The sequence below is a fragment of the Oenanthe melanoleuca genome, chromosome Z, assembly GCF_029582105.1.
Source record: "Oenanthe melanoleuca isolate GR-GAL-2019-014 chromosome Z, OMel1.0, whole genome shotgun sequence".
NCBI lineage: Eukaryota > Metazoa > Chordata > Aves > Passeriformes > Muscicapidae > Oenanthe > Oenanthe melanoleuca.
The window spans coordinates 49,295,305-49,317,821 of NC_079362.1; the positions used below are offsets into that span (position 1 = coordinate 49,295,305).

Below are 22,517 nucleotides of genomic sequence, written 5' to 3' on the forward strand. Positions count from 1 at the left end.
TTAACATCTGTCGGTCTGGGTTGGATTGCAGTCCTTCTGGAAAAACACTAACCAGAGACAAGATCTAACAAGTCTATGCAGAGCTGTTTGTAGCAGGTGGGACATAGCTGGAGAACAGTTTGTCTGCATGGCAAAGCTGTTCCGTACTTTTCTCCCTTTGAAGGCTAAACATAATCTGACTTTTGGCAATTACCTGGAAGGGGCCTGGAGCATGACCCATTTCAGAACTTGGTGGAGAATGCAAGACATGCAAGATCAGTAAACCTATGTTCTGTGGTTAGTGTCAGTTTATGTAACTGTGGCTTCCATTTTGAAGACAGAACATGCATTCTCAGCCTTCATGAAAATCCCTGTCAGTCTTGGGGGATAAATTGATCCTAGAAATTAGCCGGGCTCCCCTGTTCACTGTGGAAGAGGTTCTGTTGGGTTGCAGCTCTTCATGGTTCTGTCAAAGCTGTGAGTGCAGCTTGAGAACATGCTAAGCATTAAAGCAGAGTCTTGAGCAGGAAGTACAAGCCAGTTTAGGGAACTCTAGACACTGCTGTGTGTATTTCAAGCAGGATGTCAAGCATCAGTGGTCCTTAGCAAACTTTTTTTTTTTTTAAATTCAGTTTCAGAAAGCTGAAGGAATCTGTCCTAAAATCCAGCAGTAATTAATCTAAAAAGAAACAGTTCTTTGAATCTGTTCTGAGAATGGAACAAATATAAGCTTCAAAGCCAGTAAATGTAGAGATGAATTTAAGCAACCATCTTAGAAAGCCACCCATGTAGAGTTTATTTGGAGATTTTTTTTTTTTTCAGAGGAGGGAGTGGTTGGTTGTTCTTGGATGGTTTGGGTTTTGTTTTGTTTAGAGGTTCTTGTTTTGTATTGTTTGGGGTTTTTTTTGTTTTAGTCTTTTGTTTGTTGGGGTTTTTTGGGGAGTTTGGAGTTTTTAGGATAGGAAACAACTTGGAAAAATAAAGAGTGGTTAGGTACCTTATGTCTGCTGTATAGTAGCTTCAGGCTCCAGCTGTGGACTCTTGAAAGTCTTCTCTCAGTGCTCTCTGAATAAGTAGGCCCAAGGAGTTTTCCTATTTCAGTGATAAACAGAATACTCAACAAGTTTGTATCTCTCTTTTCTCTGCATGAACACTGGGATAACTCGGACCATTCACCCTATGCTGCCATTCCTGTCACTGCCTACTAGAGTACTTCAAACAGTGTTCAGCTCTAGGATAGGAAACTAAGCTGAGACAGTAAGCTCTCTGTAGCCTTTATGTTCCCCCTTAATCCATCCTTCAGTTGAAACCAGCTTACCACCCTCAGCAAGTTACCCATCATCTTCCATAATATCATTATAGCCACAGACAACTTCTCCCCTCAGTTTATTATGAAAAGGACCTCTTTTGTACAAGTTCTGGCTATAGTATGAATTTAGGTATTTCTGCTTACTTAACAGTGGGTCTCAGACCTGTTGCTTAGAGACACTTTGGCTCTAAAACCATCTGAACTGGTTTCTTTGACCTAAAACATTCTGAGGAAAAACCAGCTTACTTGGGTTGACAAAAGGGATTGTGAGAAATTACCTTCAGAAATGTGACTTGATTGAAGCAGTTTTGCAAGTACACCCAGTGTTGAAAGGATCTGTTAAATTGGCAGCAAAGAATACAGTGTATTGTTCCTGTTTTTCTGTGGCAGTTTTGCACAGGATGAGAAACAGATCAAGAAGACTTGATGATATGCAAATTGTGAAGGAGGAAATCTGACATCAGTTTTATGTGAGCTGGATACACAAAGTGAAAAGTGTCAACATGTTGGAATTCCAACAAGATGGAAAATATTGATCCTCAATTGGTTAAGTGGCCAGTTTTTCCTATCTTTAGTTAAATAGTGCAGATTTATAGGTGAATAAACCTTTTGTGGTGGGTTAACCCTGGCTAGCTGGTGGGTACCTACCAAACTGCCCTCTGACCCCTCCCCTCAGCAGACCAGGAGGAGGAAATGGCATGAGAAAATTCATGGGTTGAGACAGTGACATTACTCACTGGTATCCATAACAGATGAAACAAACTGGACTTGGGAAGATTAATTTATTACTAATTAAAATATGATGATAGAACACATTTCTCCAACCTCCCTTTTCTTCCCAGGTTCGCTCTTCTACCTTCTCTCTCACAGTGGTGTAGATGAACTAGGGATGGTCAGTTAAGTCTCCACTTCCTCTCCTTATTGCCCTGCTCCAGTATGGGGTCCACTCCATGGGACACGGTCTCTCTTAAACTACTTCAAAGTGGCTCTTCCTCTTGCTGGGGCAGCCCTTCAGGAAGAGACTGTTCCACCATGGATCCCCTGTGGGCCCCAGTTCTTGCCAGAAACCTGCTGTTGTGTTGGCTCTTTGGGCTGCAGCTTCCTTCAGGGCTCACCCTTCCACCTGTTTAGTGTGGGTGCTCCAAGGCTGCCACTGTGGGTATCTGCTCCACTGTGCACCACAGTGGGTTTCAGGTGGAGAGCCTGCTTCCCTATTGTCTAGAAGGATTAAGCTGCTGAACAGTACCACAGCAGTAAGAGGCTAACAGCAAGACTGTTAGTATATAATTTAATGTGCACAGAGCCACAGGCGGGCCTGGCTGCCTGCAGGACTCTTCCTCACTCATATCCCACAGCTTTTTTTACCCCTTATTAAATACATGAGAGGAGGCACCAGCTTGGCTGACAGGTTTCCCTGTGTCTGTTGGAACTGGCTCTGTCTGACACAGCCATCCTTGCTACCACACCCTTGCCACCTAAACCCACAACATCTCTTTTCACAGCAGCAGGTGGACATAACTTCAAAGATGCACTAATAAGGTTAAGGTTTGATTCCTTCATCCTTCATTAAAAAACAAGCTGTAGGAGTATAAAAAACAGTCTTCATCAGGTGGTTTCTCTGAGAGCATTGTCCCTCTAAGATGACCTGAATGGCTTGAAGTCAGAAATAGTTATTTCTCACAGGAGTAACTTCAAATAAAATTGAATACATTTGTCTTTTAATTACAAGTGTAACAGCAGTGAAGTCAAAATACAAAATTAGCACGTAAGATTTGCATAGAAAGAATTACTACTAAAGAAGTACAAACTTCTAGAATTTCACAACTAAAAAGATTTACCTGCTAAACAACAGTAGCACAGTAGTAAGATATGAATATTAAGAATGTTAATATATCAGTTAATGTATGTTTTACTTGCACAGATCCAAAACCTGAACAGCAGAACGCTGGCCAAGGTGGGCTTGACGTACATCATTACCACAGAACCACAGAAAAATATTAACTTGAAGCACAGCTTTTATTTCTTTTAACATAGATTAAGCAGGTTTCTTTATCATAAAAAAAAAGCTTTAAGTATTATCCCCTTAAAACAATAATGAATTTTGACGTCAGGTCACAACAGGCTTGTAGGTATGATAGACATTATCTGTAACCAGTAGCTACAATGCAGAATAAGCTTAATGCTGGGACTCAGACTGAGTTTCTTTCCTCTAACTTCAGCCTCAGTTTCAACTCTTAAAATGAAGTTCAAGTTGCACTCATTAATAGCTCCAGCTTTCCACGTAATACTCGCAATTATTGCACTTGTACTGGTTGTATTGGCTTAGTAAAGCCATTCTAAAGCAACAGTTTAATATTTGTACATTTTAAAGCACTTGATCTTATCTACAAAGGAAATAAAGATGATGAAACCACAATTCATTTAAAACTTAATTGTGAATATTCTTCATTTTCAGAGTTTAAATGGATGTGCATTTAGTAACTATACTAGAAAAGCAACAGATGCCGTAACTACCCTACAATGACTAGTTTGGTCCATGTCAGTAATCAAGTGATGTTATAAAAAATAAACTAGTTTATCATGTATAAAATGAATAATGTTGCATTTTTGTTCAGATTGCACAGTACAAACAAGCTAATATCTAAATTAATACTGTTACAGGTAGTTATTACATAGGGACAGCAGCTAGAAAAAATAAGTACCTCAAAGCAACAGACTTCTGCAGCCAGGTTTTCATAACATTGTATGAAAGTTAAATATGTCTTAGTTAGAAGTATGCATATTATAAAATGTTTGAAAAATGTTTAAGTATGAGCTGTTAAACTAGTTTTCCATAGCAAGAGTATATGATGATTATTTACATTTAAAAAATCCATTTATCAGAAAAGAATTTACAATGAAATAAATAACCTTCAGCAGTCCCTTAACCCAACTACAAGATCTGTTAAGTGGCAGTAAAAAACAGGTAAGCCACCTTTTTGTCAGTGTTAGGTCAGTAAAGTATGCCTCATCCAGAAAGAAGTGCAACTCTGCTTTAACTTTACTAGTCATCTAGAAACATGCAAATACATATAGGTACCTCGAAATATGGTACAGTCTTGAGTATTTATACAAGATTATTCACAAAAACATACAATATATTTTACAGTCCTTTAATACAAAATATTGGTATCAAACCAATCCGAACTGCATTGATCAGACATTTATTAGGCAGGCAAGCCACAAAGAAAACAGTTTTTATATTTAATCCCCTCTTTGCCTTTTAAACTCAAGCAAGATGTAAGTAGTTTCTTCAGACCTTGTTGGTGATATAAAGGTACTGATGAACATTGACAGAATCTGTCTCCGTGTATATTCACTGTCTCTCCAACACTATTTAAAGTATCAAAATGTAAAGCTGCAGTCTGGTGGTTGCATCAAAAAAGAGTCATGCCTCCTTTTGAAATTATTAGATTAAGCTGATGTTTAGTTATCCCCACTAAAAATTTCAAAGATTGAAATACTAAAAAACCAAAACAAACAAAATTAAAAAAAGAGTTCAAATCCAAAACACAGAAGCAGATCTAAGAGCTGGTTTGCTTCCTTTCACACCTGATGCTAGGAAGTTGTTCACCTTCCATTTAAGACACAACACAGTCATAACTGCCTTCTTGAAATGAATCCTCATCCTCAGTCTTAGCCTTGTCCTCTTCATGTCTGCTTGCACTGCTGCTGCCCCCATCACTCTGAGGATTAGTGCCATGGCTAGATGAAGTCCTGCTTTCCTCAGCCCTTGGGTTCGCTTGTTCAGGAACCTTAGAAGGATTCACTGGCTGAAATGCTTCAGGTTGTACTTGCTCTTCCACGATTTCATTTAGTTTCTGGATCTGTGGTTTGATGATACTTAGAAATGGCTTGTACCCAGGGCTAAGAAGAGAATGGAACAGACCACCATGAATGAATTAAAATCAGTACTTCTGTCATGAGCCTGAAAAGCAGAAGTGCTTTTAAACAGAGAAAAGTGCAACCTTAATAAAAAAAATAAAAGTTGGAAAGCTGGTTGCTTTGGGTTGGTTTATGTTTTGGGGTTTTTTTTCCCCTCTTCAATTACAACTCTCTGAAGTTTCAGCTGAGGTTTCAGCTAAGGCTGACATAATAAAGCAGAGTTACTTTTTAGGTAGCCATCTACAGCTCAAATGAATGTGAAGGTGGAAAGTAACACTTACCAATCCGTAGAAGCCCACTTGTCAACAGCATCTAGGCCAGTCTTGATATTCTGACAGATGTCTCCATCAATATCAGAGGACTGCATGATACTGAAAACCTGGTTGATAACTGAAGATTCTCTGAGAATAAGGCCTATGACAACACACCAATCCAGACATCCTGCTTCCATGAAGATATGTAGCAAGTACCTATATGGAAAAAAAGACTGTCTGTTTTTCTACCCAAGACAAAAACTGCAGTGCGATTGTGTAGATTATTTATTTCTCTGAATGCTGCATGCCAGCAATTCTCAGTCTCAAAGGCACACATGTCATTACTTACCGCAGCTGCACCTGTGACTTGTGTGGCCCTTTACTGGCCAGCTCTAGAGAGAGCTGCTCGAGCTCTGACTGAGTTAAACTTAGACTGGAGAAGTTCTCATCCACCATGGTCCAGTCTCCATCCACCATAGAACTTGTTTCAGTCAGGTCTGTTGCTGAACCAATGCTGCATTCATCACCTATCAAAAACACTCAGAAACATAAGGGAAAAAAGAAACTACTTACTTTAGTAAGACCCAGAACTTCTGAACTAATTCCTATAAAAACTGGCAAACAGTAATGCTTTATGGAGTATCAGTTACTTCAGGCATATTGTCCATCCTGCTTCAGCTTTCTTCTTGTCACACTGGACGGCAGAACTACTGTTGCAGGAATGCAACAGTTTTTCTATCCAGTAAAAATCACTCAGGAGAATTATTATCAGTAAGAGATCCTAGGTATGTGCTGGCAATCATCATAAAAGCACCAATACAGCATCTTGCATACTATAGTCCTAGAATTAAGTCTAGGAAGGGTTACAGTCTGTCTAAAATTCTGCTTACTTAATTTTGTTAAAATGAAGTTTCAATATAAAGTTACTTTCTTCACACAAAACCATGAAGATTTTGAATGCTTTGGAATGCAAATATTTACCTGGATGAATTACAAAAAGAAGTATTTCCAGTACAAACATGAATAGCACATGCAGTAACAGAATTTTCAAAGGAACAGCAACGTCAAAGCTAAAACCATTACAGGGGTGAGTCACAAAGGCACCAACTCTTAAGAATGATTTTCATATTAAAGCAGATGCATCTTTTATTGGAAATGTTTAGGAAGTCAAAAAGTTATTTTATTATCTTCTTGCCCCTGAATACCAGTGCTGCATTAGTAATTTGTGAAATTGTTATTAGAATTCAGCTTGTAATGTTTTAAAGGCTATTAATTTATTTTCTTTAGAAATAACTGCTTCAAAATGAGTACCGAAGTCCACTGAAATCAAAGGTTCTTCATCCAGCCCAATATACTTGTTTATAGAAAGAGCAGTAGTAAACTGCTAAATTTTACTGCAGACAGCAGTAAAATCAGTGCAATGAAAAGAGACACTCATTTTCTTGCAGTGTCCAGATTTAAAAAACAAGAGAAACAGGAGTGAAAATAAAATGAGACCATGCCCAAGCAGACAGAGAGGATCTCCAAATGGTCTGAATCTCACAGAAGGCTCTACAGTTTTAAATTAAGAGATTGTAGCGCGCACTGTGTACTTAGATCTTTGCCCTAATAGAGTGGGAATAACACGATTAAGATACTGTCAAAAACACTGCTCTATGCTCAAGGACAAGAGGAAGTATAAGAAAAAATAAAATTAGATTTTAAAAATACTAGGATGGTCTGAAAAACTTTTCCCATCTCTTTCTGTGTTCAGAAAAAATACATACCAAGTACACTTTCTCTTTTTTAGTAAGCTGATCATACACTGCAGCTTTTAAAAAGCAATTTAAATAAAACCATAGGAAAAAACCATAACTATATAGGTGTCTAATTTCCTCAACTTCCTCAATAAGTAATGTATTTAATATCACTCTTAAGAAACCCAAACGCACAAAGTTCATGCAATTAGAGTTGTTCCAACCCCTGCAAGAGGCTGATCCATGCAAGAGACAAAGGAACAAAAATCCACAATGCAGGGCAGTCTTCCTAGCCAGATGCAAAAATACTGAGCTTGAAGCTGTCACCACAGACAGAAACTTCAGTAAATATCTATTTCATATTCAACTTCATGTATTTAGTGATGCACAACATGGGCATTATCCTTCTGTTGTAAAAGATTCAATTCACTTTTCAGTAAGTCCTTTTTTTCCCTGAATTTTTTTTACCAGCAGTTGAGAAGCAACAATGCAGCAGTGACACAAATATCAAAATACAGGCACACACTTCACATTTTTCCAATGAGAAGACAGAAGGAAGAGTGACTAACCTTTACTTAGCAAAGGAGAAAGGAATGCATCTTGCATGTGTGGACCATGGGATGAAACAGTGTCAATCTCTCGCTGAGAAGAGCTGATAGTACCAAGCCAGCTACGACTGCGAGGTGTGTTTGAAACCCCCTGATCCATTTCCATGTTTACAAAGGTGTCTGCAGACTGAGATTTTAGTAGCTGCTCCCCCACAGCTAAAAAAAATTAAAACACACCATAGAAAAGTCATGTAATTATCCAAAAGGACATTTAGACAGTTCTCTCCAGGCATTTCAGGAAGCTAAAACTTGCATCTAAGTCAATATTCAGGGGACCAATGAAATACAAGGAAATGCAGCAAGTTAGGCATTTCAGCAATTTCTGATCAGCTTTATATGTGAGCACTGGCATAAAAGAAGTATGATGTAATAAAGAGTTAGAACAATAGAAGTAAATAATGATGTTACTACTAAGAAGAGAAAGACTTGGCAGCCAATGCCAACCTTGCCATATGGAGATAAGGTAGTGAACTGAGAGATCAATAATATAAAGGAGGTTTACAGCAGTCTTCAAAGTTCTTACCATCTATAAAGGAGATTTCAAACTTTACATTACTATTTAATTTTTAAAAAGTTAATCAAAAGCTCAACTAGAGACTACAAAAGGATATTGATTTTAGTAATTTTCTGCAGCAGAATTTACACTGGACAATTTCCATTGCTCAGTTCAACATCTGCATTGATGTCTGATTCAGTACACCTGAGAAAGCAGGTTTCAACAAAAATGATAATAACACAAGAGATAGTGTCTATTCTAAAGAGAATCTCTTCAAATAATACACTGTGTGAGAAAGCTGTGCAGGTGGCAAGCCTCAGCCTGTTCTTATCTTGGCTGAACAGAGGCAGAACAAAGTGAAATTCACAGATGTAGCATTGCAGGAGGTAAGTCTAGTTAATACCAAACAGATGTTATTGTACCTGTCTTGTACTTTCCATTCTTGAAAGGTGAATTAATGGATGATGCTGGTATAACTGGAAATGGCCAGAGGAAATCCTTGTGTAGCTTTTTCAAAGCACACACAAAATCCTCCACACGGGCAGCTCTGGCTCGCTCCTTGCACAACCAGCCAATCAGCTCAAAGCCCAACTGTGCAGCAAAACAGCCAAGGTCCTTCAGCTTGATTTCCTCCAGCAGACGCCGAGCATGCCGCCACAGCATCATGTCAATGTACATGTTCTCGGCACAGTCACTGTCTTTACTCCACCTACACACAGCACAGAACAGCCAAGAGAACACTGATAAAGCTGAGTTGCAAAGGCTGTTGGCCACAACTGCAGAACATCAAGAGTACACCAGAGTAATAGAAGGGGAGCTTTCTATATAACAGCAGAATCAGTTTCCCTCATTCCTTGCTGTCTATATTCTCTAAAAGATCCCACTGCCTCAACAGGTAGGATTTAAGTTACAACAGCTGCAGTATTTACTGAGCATTGAACTATTAGCAATGCATAAAAAAGAGATAAAAAGCAGATGATGTTTCAAAGTTCAGAGAAACAGTCAGCTATTGGTGCCTAGAATCCTTCCTATCAAAACCTTTAAGGCCGTACTCTCTATTAAAAATTATTAATTCAGAATTTCTACTAGGATTGTTTTAAAAATCAGGATGGGGGAAAAACACCAAGGAAAAGAGAATAATCAATTTCAGTTCAATACTACTTCTGAACTGTAATACCTTATCAACATCAATTCTGTATACAGAAGCTTTAGAGGGTACACCCCAAGGCATAAAAGGTTCTATTTGTAGCATGGAAATGCACTGCCACATCAAGATGTACAGAGCAGCAGAGCAGTACACTATGATGCTGTGAACTGTGAGCCGTCCAAAATGTATTTTTCAGCAAAACAGATCCCTTAAATCTGAAGCATGTGGTCTCACTAGCTGCTTAAATTACTACACATGTAATGTGTACCACCACATCCAAAGTCTTTTGGTCAGCAATATCTATGTAAGCATGCCTGTGTATACAAACAAACACACATACATATATTTACATGTGTGAGAACATATTCTCCCAAGCACGTTATGAGACACAAACAATACAAAAGTTGTGAAGTGATAAATGCAAAAGATGTAGAAGGAGATGATGACAAATCTATCATATAATTTATTTCTATACCTTAAATTGCTAAGAAAGTTAGTCCTGTACCTAATAAAGTGGGGAAGGAGAGGACATTACCTTTTTCCAGATGGGCCAGAGGGCATACTCAGTGTCTTTGTCAAATTAAATTTGCTATGGAGATTCTCTGCTGATTGGGATAAACTAATGCTGCGATGCCTGAAGAATTCAAAGCCACCACTTGAACAAGGTTCCTAAAACCAAGAAAACCAGAACATACACTCAAACATGATATATAACAAGATTAATCATAAAAGGCTTGATGTACAGTATTTACTTTTCTCATCACAAACCTGAGTTGTTGGTGTAGCTGGGGGTGTTTCTGTTTCTCCAGAGCCAATGGCTTTAAGAAATCTAATCATATGACGACAGAGATCCCACTTTCCCTGCTCTAAGGCAGTATTAAATAGGAGAGTAGCATGTTGCCTGCTAACTGCTGGAACTTCCATATTCTGCAAGCAACAAAGCATAATTAAGTGATTTATTTTTACTATAGAGCATCCGAAGTTCTATTTAGTCAAGCCACACCGCTTCACATTCAAGTATACCGAAGATTATAAACAGTAATGTCATGCTATTGTTTTCCTATTTAAAACAGTAAACTAACTACTTACACTTCAAGATCTTACCACCCTTCATAACTGGACATCATATCAACAGAAAACTGTTAAATTAAAAATCTGTAGAACATGCACAACTTTGGTATGACATTATTTTTAAAATACTACAATTTTAGTAAATATCATCACTCTTGCAATATATTTGATGCCATTACCTGTAGGATAATAAGGTAAGAGGCAGCTGTGTCCAAGTCCTGGGCCATTAAGCACTCTTCAAATAAGTCCTTCGGGTTTCCAACAGCAGCAAAAAGGTAATTCCACAGGGCATATTCTGTCTTCCTAGCACAATGAACAACTGTCTGCAGGAAGAGGGGGAATTCTGTAATGAACTTCGCCACAGTGGGAAGGAGAGGGTCGGGAATGGGTTCCCGCGAGGTAGCTTCTTCTTCCAGCACTTCATGAAGCATCAGTTCTAGTACATGAGGAAAGTATGGTAATGTGGCACACGAGTGGGCCAAAAGCAAGGCTTGCTCACCGAGGTTCCTAACCAAGAGCTGGCGTAAAATGTGATGGAGGTAGATCTGAGAGGTTCTCTCAACAATGGAGAAAGGAAAGAGAACCTCTAAGTGTTCTCTAGCACTGGTTTGAGTGTATAAACAGTCATAGAGCACAGTGTCATTAACAGCACCAAGAACCAAGGCATCTTCAAACAAAACAGCCAATGGATATATGTTGATGTGGAAAGGCAGCATGATCCGTCTTGACAGAAACGAATGCGGTTTTCGATGATCTCTGGGAAACAGGGGAAGCCAGACTTTCATACCTGCCCCACCACAGCTGAGCCACAAAGCCTCCAGTAAGTGGCGTTTCTGTTTGTTAATCCTGCAAGTAGTCCATACATTTTCAACAGACTGGGCTAGGACAACTGGAGCACAAAAAGGCAGCTGTTTAAAATGAAAAATAAAATTTTTTTTTAAAAAATCAGTATCCATTATTCCTTTTATTTTTACCTTATTTACAAGAACTCTATTTTTCAGCTAAGAACTACTGTCTTCAAACATTTTATTCTTCTAACAAAGAAGAAACAAATCTGCTTCCCTCTTATATGCATCCTAGCATGTGACAAAAGACCACTTAATAATTCCGTTAACTCAAGACATTTCTTCCATTTTTTTAACCTCCTTAATACTTAGTCAGGAAGCAGAGAGATAAGAATAAAGGTGAAAAATAAAAAACTGCTCTCTGCTTCTTCAGTTAGCCCACAAGTTGAATCTAGAACTGACAAATCCTTATCTGAACTTCCCAAATTTCACTCTCCCAGTGTGCTTGTTTCACATAGAATTTGTTTTCAACAGCTCAGAAGAAAGTTCAATAACTGATTTATATTGTTGTTTCCAAAAACTTTGTAAACATAGTCTGCAAAAATGATAATGTTCCATAAACAAATAAAACAGTTCTAGACAGACTAGAAATTTTCTGTTATTGATACATACCAAATTTTGGGCAGTATCTTTACTCTTAAAGCTTGTCTATTTCATTTCAATATAACTAGCAAACACAAGCAAATGCTAATATACTTTCAGATAACAATTCAGTCTGTAAGTGTGCTGCCTTGCTTGTAGTCCTATTTTCTTTATGTCTGGAACACTCTCTTGCATGGCTTCTTCCATCACTGACATCTTTGAAGACATATGCAATACTCCAAATATATTTACTCACGTGCTTTCTTTGATTAGGATTATTATCTTTATCTCGTATCTGGGGTCCAGATCGATCCCTTTGCAACATGATGAGTTGTCCTGCTAAGTTAAGCATAATGCTTTCAGCTTCACAAGCCTATGGATAGAAAGAATATTATGCAAATTATTTAAGTTTTTTTAATTACAATTTTACTCATAACCACAATAAAAACCCAGGAAAAAAAGTGCAAATTAAAGGTGCCACTTTACAGAAACGACTAACAACTGCATTCAATATAGAAATACTCAGAAAAATCAAGAACCAGTTCTTGTGGAAAGGAGTAAATACTGGAAGGTTTCTTATTCACCAGACTCATTTCATGGACTTTTTCCAACTATGTGTCTTAAAATGGGCAATCTGCCAGCATTCTAAGAAAAATAAAGCTCTGTATTCTTATCATCACAATATGATTGTCAGTATCTGACTGCAAAGACTAACACTGGTATGCAACCCAAGAGCTGAGCCAAGAAGACTTGAGCTACACTTGTACAGCATCTTGAATTTTTATTTAGCTGTAGTTAAAGAAGAACTGTTTTAGTAAGGTGTGTCAAGAAAGGCAAGAATTCTGCTCAGTTAAGCATCCTCTGCTTGCAACCCAGACAACAAAAATCTCTTTAAATGTGCTTTCAGTGCCCTGACTAAATTTCAAAGTTAAGACAGGGCTCTTTACCTTTTAAGCCGTTGTTTGGCTGTTGCAGAATTGTCAAAGAGTACCTTATAGCGTCATGCCATTACTCAATTTTTTCTATTTATTCTTTGAGTAATGGAGACGTTGCAAAAAAAGAAATTCCTAATGCCATGGATTGCTCTGGTTTTTGACTTTTAATAACATACCCTTGACAGAGTTAAATTTAATTTGTCCACCAAGATTTGGTCCCAAACTTTTCAAGTTAACAAGAGAAGGTATGAAATAAAATCTAAACTCTTACTCTTCTATCCACCCCCTCACCCCCAATTCAAAGATAAAATGTCTATATAATGAACATCAGAAAAAAACACATTCTGGATTTTACCACAAAGAAGAGCAACTAATTTATGATTGATTTATCAACCACGTAACCTTTAAAAAGTAAGCTAACAATTTCAGGCACCAATTCAAATTTTGAGACTTGTTACCTGCTGAGGCATCTTCAGGGTGATGCCAGTCTCTGTTCTCACTGATGTCAATGTAACAGACACTACAAGAAAAGGATGAGGAATGTACCGAGACATGGACACTTCCTGAAGAATTTGGATACTGGCAGTAGGATTAAGACTGAAAGGAAAATTACTACATTTAGAAATTTTACAGGAGTACTTAACACGAAATAACTACCTTGAAATAAACCTAATGAAAATAAGCAACTTACCCTTAGCAAACAGTTTGCTCTACAGAATAAATGACATTCCTTTAATCAGGCATCAGCAGAAATGCCCACATAGCTACTCTATGTAAAATTACCAAACAAACCTAAACTGGGTTAGTTATCTTGATAGTTTGGGAAATTCAGTTTTGAGTGCGTAGAAGATCATACCAGACACTTCAGAATATGACTCTATCAACCCTTCCAAGACAGTTCCAGCGCTGGGTTCTGTTAGGAGCTTTCTTAAAAAGCATTGAAAATATTTTTCTCTAAAGTTCATCAACAACTTGCTTTTTTCTACCACAAAAAGATCCCTTCTTGCTAAAAAGAAGATACCATAACTGTAAGAAAAATCACCTACCTAGGAACTTTAAAAAACCCCCCTAACTCTGAATCTTTATCTCCTCCTTAGGTTCACAAACCTTAATTGTCTGAGAGTATCTGGCATATCTTACGTTGCTACTTCTTTTGCACTGAAACAATTCCTCCCGACCACACCAAGACCAAACCTTTCCTCTCTTCATCTTTGCAAGCCTGCTGCCACCTTCCTTTCACTAATTACGGCTTCTAATGTTAGAAACACGTTTTTATTTTAAAATATTCAAATATGTGGGTGTCTTTTAGTACCTTTTTCTCCTATTCATATTCAGTTTTCAAATTCTTATAATTTTGAAACACATTTGTTTAGTGAGCTGGAAATGTGCATGCATCAGTCACTACCTACCTCCACACCTAGCGTGCCTATCAGCATGCAAGTGACAACACTCATGAACTTGTGCATAGAGATAACATTTACCACTGTATTTTAAAAATCCAACTCCACCAGTTATCACACACTTTTGTATTATTGTAAGAATTTACTCAGACTGAGAAGACATCAACAGGTACCTTACTGCAAAAGCACTCTAACAGTGACACTCACCCCTCAGACCTTCTCTCAATACTGTAAAGGCAAATGGAACAATCTTCTCTGAACAATATCACAATGTCCCGGAAAACACTCAGTAGTAATGTGTTTGCTTGCACTTTGGTGATGTGAGCAAACGCGTTGTCAAGGTTAGACGTTCGCAGGTAGATTCTCAGCTGCAAGGAAAAGGAGTAGTCTGAATACAAGTTCTGCTTACCAACAAGCTAATAGTAATTCCAATTCTGGTTGTTTTCTTTATTGTAGAATGGCTGCCAAGAATTTCTACCAAAACATATTACTGAGTTTTGTTTCATCAAGTATTTTACCTACTGCATTTTATAATTACATCTGAAGCCTCTAAAGCACAGTACAGCCAAATCTGAAGTACTGAACAACAATCATAAGGAAGGAATTTAATTCAGTTTTAAAAAGCAATAAGTAAGTAAATCTCCTCTGCCCACAAGGTTTAAAAGCTTGCAAAAGTGTCCCAAAACAATGTAAACAAGTATCTCACAACATACTTTGTGCTAACATGCAAAAATGTCACCAAATTTTCAAAACAATGAGTATATTCACAGTAGTCAGCAGAAAAGTTTTTAATAGCAATAACAAAAATTTTCTGCAAAGAATGACTTATATATTAATATATAAACTCTGAATATGACCAAGTGCTACTAAAGTTTATAGTGTATAAACATGCTTATAATACCACAATATTTTTCATGTTTATACTACTGTCATACAGATCAGATATTCTAATCGTTGTATATTTACTTTAAAGAAAAGTATCTCACCTCTTCCTGGTGATCATTTAAATTATAACATGCAAGAACAATGAAGTCATTCCACCATGCTAAGCCACCTGTTACCATCATAGTTTGCTCCTGAAAAGAAAAAAGCAAGCAGACGACATACAGGTATGTATTTTTATATACTTACACACACAGACATGTACATTGTATGGGAAATTTCTGAAAGACATGCATAATCTCTATAAACTTTACTCAGAGTGGCAAGACTATGTATATGTATATGTTTTTAATGTTTAAAAAACCAAAGTATTAAAGAGTAGTATGTGAAGGACAAACCTCATCCTACAAAATACAGTTCCACAGTTCTTTATGCTAATGGCATCCCTGAACTCTCTCAAATGTGTTTCTCACCAGAATTTACAAGCTTTGCATCCAAAGCTGTCACACGAACTCTCAGATAAGACAAATGGAATTAACTGTCTGACTATACGCACTCAAATTTGGAATACTCTGCAAATACTCAGACACAAATTAGTGTGTCAAAACCACAAGATCTGTGTTTCAGACACTTTATGAGAAACACATGTAAAACCAGCATTCCTAATCCCAAGTGTGTCTACAGGCTGTTTACTTGAAAATGATACTCTTTCAATTTTGTCCAAGTCTCACAGCCCAACAAATAAAATCTTCCCTGTGCACCAGAAAAAAATTCCATAACCTCCCACCTGGGTAATGTTTCCAAACAGCTTCCATTTTTTGGTGAGTAAAGAATAATGTGCAAAACCAAACTTGCCAACAACAGCTACATTCTGTCCAAGTTTGTCAATAGCTGAAAACTGTAAAAAAGAAAAAAAAAAAAAGTTACCAGAACCTCAAAAGAAAACTTATTTAAATGATATATCCTATCCAAATACGGCACATAAGGCAATATAATATCAGACTCAAAACATGTAAAGTATCTTCATGCTTCATACTTTACTAACACAGTTTTCTTTCTGTAATGTAAAATAATGATTTCATTTTCAGAATTCAGCCAATCCTAATGGACAATTATAACCCTCCAACATTTTTAAATAAATATGAACGTATTCTTAAAATAACTCACCCTTATAGGCCAGTTGCTCTCTAGATATGTACTATGAATCTAAAAAAAAAAAAAAGAGAGAAAACCAAAACTGCTATATGACTATATCAACTACAATTAAAGTACTGATAAATTGTAATATTCTAAAGGGTTTTGGACAATATCAGCAATTTTTTTCAAAACACTATCAAAAAGGTAGTTAATATTGAAATTTTGTTTTTAAATGCAATTACTGGCCCCACACCAAAAGTTACTGATGCCTAAACGTTACCCTGTTTTCAATACACGAAACACCAAAATGTATTAACAACATACACCACCTAATACCATATTTCAGATGAATAGTCACAATTTGCTCATCTCTCCTCCCAGCTACTTCCCTCTCCAAGGGAATCTTTCACAGGAACATAAAGGTTTTGATAAATACAGTCTTGAGGCAGGACTTCCAGTATAGGGATGAAATTTCTAATCCTGTCACATATACACACCAATATATCCAAAAGCCTTTTTATGAGAGAACTTGGCTGGAATACGTCAGATAAAATCTCAATGCTGGATTTTTCATGTCACATGGTATGATAAAAATCCAGCTTCAAACTGCAGTCTCTGATCTGACACAAGGCAGGTAGGTACTCTTGAGACCCAGCCACTGTCCTTTTTCATGGATATCTTGCTCCCCACAGTAATTCTAATTGTTTTAGCTTTACTTTTACCACAGAACAAAGACCTCTCCCTCCTATACAAGTTTCAGAAGACAGAAGAGCTACCTACCTAGCTAAAGTGGAAATTCAACAGTATCTAGAACCTGCCTTACATGCCTAGAATCAAATACTTTTTAATACTACTGATTTATGTGCTAAGTGAAGAAGAAAATATTGGGGACCTTTCAGAAACCTTTCTTTTAAAACGTGTCACCAATTCAAGCGTGGAAGAACACACATTAGTATTACAAATTAAAATATATTTATCCTTTAATTTATATTACAGTGAAAATAGAAGAAGTCCCATTGCTACCCTGGAAGCAATTACTTCTTTGAAAGCCTGATACTGTGAAGTTTTAGTTACATGTTTAAATAGATGCCATTTTTCATGCTTGAAAATACTGCTGGAGTGTGAAGGCTGTATTCATCAGCTGAATATGTTTTAAAGCATAAATAACAAAACAAATACCTAAATGATTTCTTGAGTGTTGCACATATTCTCCTTTTCAAAGCACAGGAAAGTAATTAACTACTCCTTCCCAAAGTCATAAGACTTTTTATCGGCTAGGAGGCAAACTCACAGCCACAAAGCTGACAGGACCAATGTTGCTTTACCTTTTGTCAATAAGAAAAAGCTGTACCATGGCAAATCCCCAGAGACAATAAAAAGGTAATGGTCCCATACCAGAGGAAAAAGGTATGGCAGAGAATGAGGAGATCAGCTGCATATTCTACTCCTACAAACTCTTGCAAGCACAAAGCACATACGTGCAACCAGGATCAATTACCTGTACAACATGCCAATGCCGGTGTCCTAGTAAAGTGCTTAAACCCTGAGAATCTAAACTGCCATCTGAAAATGGGCCTCTTTCCCTGCTGTGGTTATGTTCAGAGTGTGCCAAAGTATTTCGGGGACTCTGAGTCTGTGCTGCATCTCCACAGTTCAAATATAAGCGATCTTCTCCTTGAAGGAGGACTTGTTCCTGGTTACTCTATATTAAAACCAAAACAAAACAAAAGAAAAAAAGCAACTTTGAATTTGACATACAGAAGACAAAGGGAAACACATGATCAATATATTAAGCGATTCTAAGTAAACAATATGAAAAACAACCATTGAGGCAGTTCTCAGTTTTTGTATCACTATGTACTAACAGGTTTTATGTTATAGTATTGCATAGCAATATTTTCAGTGTCACTTTAAAGGCTCTATGACAAAAAAGAAAGACTACTCTAATGGCTGCAGAGAACAACTCGGAGGTCACCTAAAACAGGAACTATGACCTAAAATAAGGATATATTTATCACCAAAATACTTACCATACAAGGATTAACAGTGAGTGCACTCTTGATGAATTGAAACTGCAGAATACCAAACTGTTGAGTTTCATTATTTGCATTTCTTTCAGGCTTAATGTTTGAAGAAGAATTCCCATCAATAACCCAGAGATGATACCCTTCTGATCCCCAGGTCTGTAGGTAAAAGAATAACAACAATAAAATCCCCAACCCAACTCTACATACATATATATAAATATAACTCTATATATTACTATAAAACAAAAACTACAGAAACTTACTGTAACTCATCTTATAATATACATGAGCCTGGAAAAAATCCATACATTTTGTTGTCCTAAAATGTATCATTATATGAATCAAACAGTAAAATTCACAAGGTACAGTAGGAATCTAGCTTGAATTATTTCCTGTCTTATGTAAAAAATAATGATTAAATGAAGTATCATTATGCAAAGACACCCACGTAAGTAATGAAGACTATTTAGTTCGCAGTTTAGGGCAACAAACAAAATTCCACAGAGCCGGATGTGAAATAATCCTGATTTCCAAAATTACACTGGCAGTATTTAATCTAATTCAATTATATCAGAATTTCAGTATTTGAAATGTTTTAAAAGGTACATTTAAAAGGTACTGTCATTGCATATATGTACCTCCACTTGGGATGCATGTATAGAGTTGTCAACATTCACAGAAACTATGTCATGATAAATAAACTAAATTGTTTTAGAAATACTATACAAAATTCACCATGGTTTGTATGAGGCCTCGTAGAATGTGTTTGAAATTTGTTCTAATTTAAAATTTACTCTAATTTATTCTATTTATTTTTTTATTTTATAGACTAGCAGGATTCGATTTAATGTTAACTAGTATCTGAGTAAAGTTACTTTAACTATCAAAGGCCAGCTAGTAATTTGAGAGAAGAGAGTTTACAATTAGTGTTGATCTGCATTCTGAAATATAACATCAGATAAAAAAGAAAAATTTAGAAAAACAAAGTCTTCATTTTTAATATTAAAAGCAAAGGCAAGAAAAGGCATGTCATGCATACATAATGAAAAAAAAAAAAATCATCAGCTGTCCCTTTTGCCTTCAATGCAACATTGCAGTTAAGAAGTGTAGTAAAGGCATCTTAATATGAAAACGAATTAAGCAAAAGAGATTTTCTGAAAATCTGTTATACTAGAAACAATTTTAAACTACCCTATTACAGTATTATCCTATTTAAGAGCCATGCTATTACAGTATTTTTACATTCATATTTACCATGGAACTGATTTTTAGAGGGTCCTTTTTGGCACCATCAGATTGATACCTTAAAAACATAACAGAACAAGTCTGAGTTTGCAAGTAACTCCATCAGAAAAGTAAATTAAATTCCTATCTTTGTATTTTCATGCGGTTCTATATTGAACCTTATCTCACATGGTACATCCATGACAACAAAAAAGGCAATGCAACTGTCAGATGTCTAGCATAAACTATTTGAAATAAAGGCACTGAGAGAATTTTAATATTTGCTTGCTCAAGCTTGCTTCTAAGTTAATCTTTTACAGATAAGAAGACCAGTAAAAAATGAAAATAATACATTTTTGCTTATATTTAAATGATCCCCTCCTAAATATTTTCCAATGACATCTCAATACCTAAGAAATTATAAAGGAAAAATATTTTTTAAAAGCTAATTTGGTGAATTAATTTCTAATTATATGGTTTCAGTTGGAAAAACAAAAACTTCTAATAAACTCTACAATGTCATTAAAAATACTCACGCAAAATCACCTCCTAAAGTACAGATAAGCTGAGCACCAAAAACACTCCATAAGGACAAACCTCCACATTCCCAGGTCACCATCACAACACAGCTATCTGGTGACCATCTGATTAGTTTAACGGGTCCTGTTTTATTCCAAATATCTGTTTAAAAGCAAACAATAAAATAAGTGAAAGCACTGAAAGTCCTTCAACTGGTTTCACCGTAAGAGTATAAACAAAAATATATGGAAGTAAATATTTGATTTTTCAATTAACTGATGCATTCATCAAACTGACAATCTCAAAATGAGAAAGTAGCAAACAAAAAATTATTTCTTCCATGCTTGGCTTCATAAAAGCTAAGAATATAAGAAAACATGCCAGAAGTACATATACTGCTATAACACAACCACAGAGCCAGAATTCTGATTAAATTATTTTTCGGACAATAGAGGCACTTAACACAACTGTAAAACTTGACACACATTTTCAGTTGAGGATGCAATTTAACCACTTGGTATGTTCCTCACACTCAAGCACAGAATACTACATGAAAAAATACCCTGTAGTGCAGAAAGGATGCTGCATTACTCAGTATTTTTCTGTACCCTACATGTCAGTTGTTTCAAATTAGTTCACAGTTCTATTATATCTATTATCAGTTTTGACAGTAACCTCTTATTTTCTCAGGTAATTGAAAAAATAATTTCAAGATTAAGAATTAGCTAAAAAACCCCATAAACAACAACCACAAACCACCTACCCAAACCCTCATATACAAAACATATCCAAAAATTAATTAAAATGCAAGCAGTTAAAGTGCCAAGACACAAGAGTTAATTACTATAAACAGACAGAAGTAAATACTATTAATATCAGTGATTATGCAAACAAATAAACAGAAGTTAACTAGCCAAGGATAAAAAATAAACTAGACTCTAAAAAAAGCAGGAAAATTCTAGCAATAAAAGTAGCTCACCAGGATATTGTTTCGGTGTCAGTTCTAATTTATGAGAAAACTGCATGGCGCCAGTGGTGGTATCTATCGTATAAACCTGCACAGAGCCACTGGAAGACATTACACATGCTTTAGACTACAGACCATTTGGATTTCTTATCAGTTTCAAGAGGCTAAGAAAAACTACTTTTTCTCTTGGTAGTTACAAATTCATCTAACAGATAAAAAGAGATGTTGAATCAAGTAACAGTCAAAAATTTATGAAACAAATTCCTAAGATGCTTTCCAGAAGGCTTCAGAGGACCCAAAATACCAGTCCTAGAATAATCAATGCATTAAAACAACTTCATTCTCCTAAAATACGTATGTACACACAATCCTCATACATTTATGGCTTCCAATTGTCAGGGAAAGCAGTATTTAGTCAGTGCCAAAATTTTATAAAGCATATTAAGGTCAGTATATTGAAGTAACTATTCCTGTTTCAGAGAAAACACTGACACACCGTATTGTTACTACAAACAAGAATACAAGTTCTTAAGAACACAGATGAAAAAATAAACCAGATTTTTAAATATTTTATAAAACAAAACCCAAAATACAATCAAAGAAAATAAAGAGCTGCACTCTAAAGCCATCTTAAGCAGTATTATACAGGGGTAACTTGAAGGAGCAGCAAGCAAAATACCACAACTAAAAGCACTTCCACAATATTTAATTTACAAATATTCAGTTATTCAAACAGGCAATATTTTTCTTGAACAAATCAGGACTGCACAGAGCATTTTCTCAGTTGAGTGTGAAGTGCTGATTCTTGTCCAGTATTATTATTGCTAACTACTTATAACTACTTTATAATACTTTGAGATTAGCTGGGATAATCCTTGCTACTGGTCAAGCCACCTTTTAATTTTTTTTCCCCCAGACTGGAACACCAAACATAAATTTCAATTGCAGCTCAAGCAGGCAACCAGTTCTTTCCACCTCTCTCCTGCCTTCTTGACAGCACATAATGCAATCTCTAGCAGACTGATTATTTTCATCTTTACAGTACATGCAACACAACTTAGTAAGAAGTAACTACAAATTCAGCTTTATTATGAGACAATCTCCCCCTGCTCTGAATCAGCCTTTAAAAACTTACTTGGCACATCCAAACGCCATTAGCCTGTATTTGTTATTCACTGCCACACAAGTTCCATCAACTACATCTTGCGCCCAAACACCATGGAGCTGCTGTAGAGAGAGGAATTCAGAAGATTTTTTTGTTAAATACTGCTTATATTAATAACAGTCAGCTTCTATCCATGTACACCATATTACACATCTGCCAGTTGGCCTTCACTATCTCAAAATTTCTATTAACGTCAAGATCAACTGACATGGCTCAAACAAACAAAATCCAGTAAATGCAAAACTGGTTTCATTCTTCTTAATATAAATTACAGAAAGATATCAGTATGCAAGAAAACTGTTTATAAGAC

At 36.3% G+C, this 22,517-nt stretch overlaps 1 protein-coding gene across 2 annotated transcripts in view; it reads right to left on the minus strand.

The window, feature by feature from the left end:
- Window positions 1–3,871: 3,871 nt before the first annotated feature.
- Window positions 3,872–22,517, minus strand: part of RIC1 (RIC1 homolog, RAB6A GEF complex partner 1) — a 45,884-nt gene continuing 27,238 nt past the window's right edge. For both annotated transcript variants that reach the window (XM_056513218.1, XM_056513217.1), the window contains exons 7-26: window positions 22,178–22,269; window positions 21,055–21,143; window positions 20,093–20,237; window positions 19,587–19,635; window positions 18,336–18,488; window positions 17,804–18,007; window positions 16,336–16,374; window positions 15,956–16,066; window positions 15,273–15,362; window positions 14,494–14,654; window positions 13,345–13,483; window positions 12,208–12,324; window positions 10,704–11,432; window positions 10,222–10,380; window positions 9,989–10,122; window positions 8,729–9,015; window positions 7,772–7,966; window positions 5,816–5,993; window positions 5,494–5,682; window positions 3,872–5,194 (exon numbers count right to left, since the gene is read on the minus strand). In XM_056513218.1, the coding sequence (XP_056369193.1) occupies window positions 4,909–5,194; window positions 5,494–5,682; window positions 5,816–5,993; window positions 7,772–7,966; window positions 8,729–9,015; window positions 9,989–10,122; window positions 10,222–10,380; window positions 10,704–11,432; window positions 12,208–12,324; window positions 13,345–13,483; window positions 14,494–14,654; window positions 15,273–15,362; window positions 15,956–16,066; window positions 16,336–16,374; window positions 17,804–18,007; window positions 18,336–18,488; window positions 19,587–19,635; window positions 20,093–20,237; window positions 21,055–21,143; window positions 22,178–22,269 (3,546 nt within the window). In that variant the 3' untranslated portion in view covers window positions 3,872–4,908. The remainder of the gene's footprint in view (window positions 5,195–5,493; window positions 5,683–5,815; window positions 5,994–7,771; window positions 7,967–8,728; window positions 9,016–9,988; window positions 10,123–10,221; window positions 10,381–10,703; window positions 11,433–12,207; window positions 12,325–13,344; window positions 13,484–14,493; window positions 14,655–15,272; window positions 15,363–15,955; window positions 16,067–16,335; window positions 16,375–17,803; window positions 18,008–18,335; window positions 18,489–19,586; window positions 19,636–20,092; window positions 20,238–21,054; window positions 21,144–22,177; window positions 22,270–22,517) is intronic.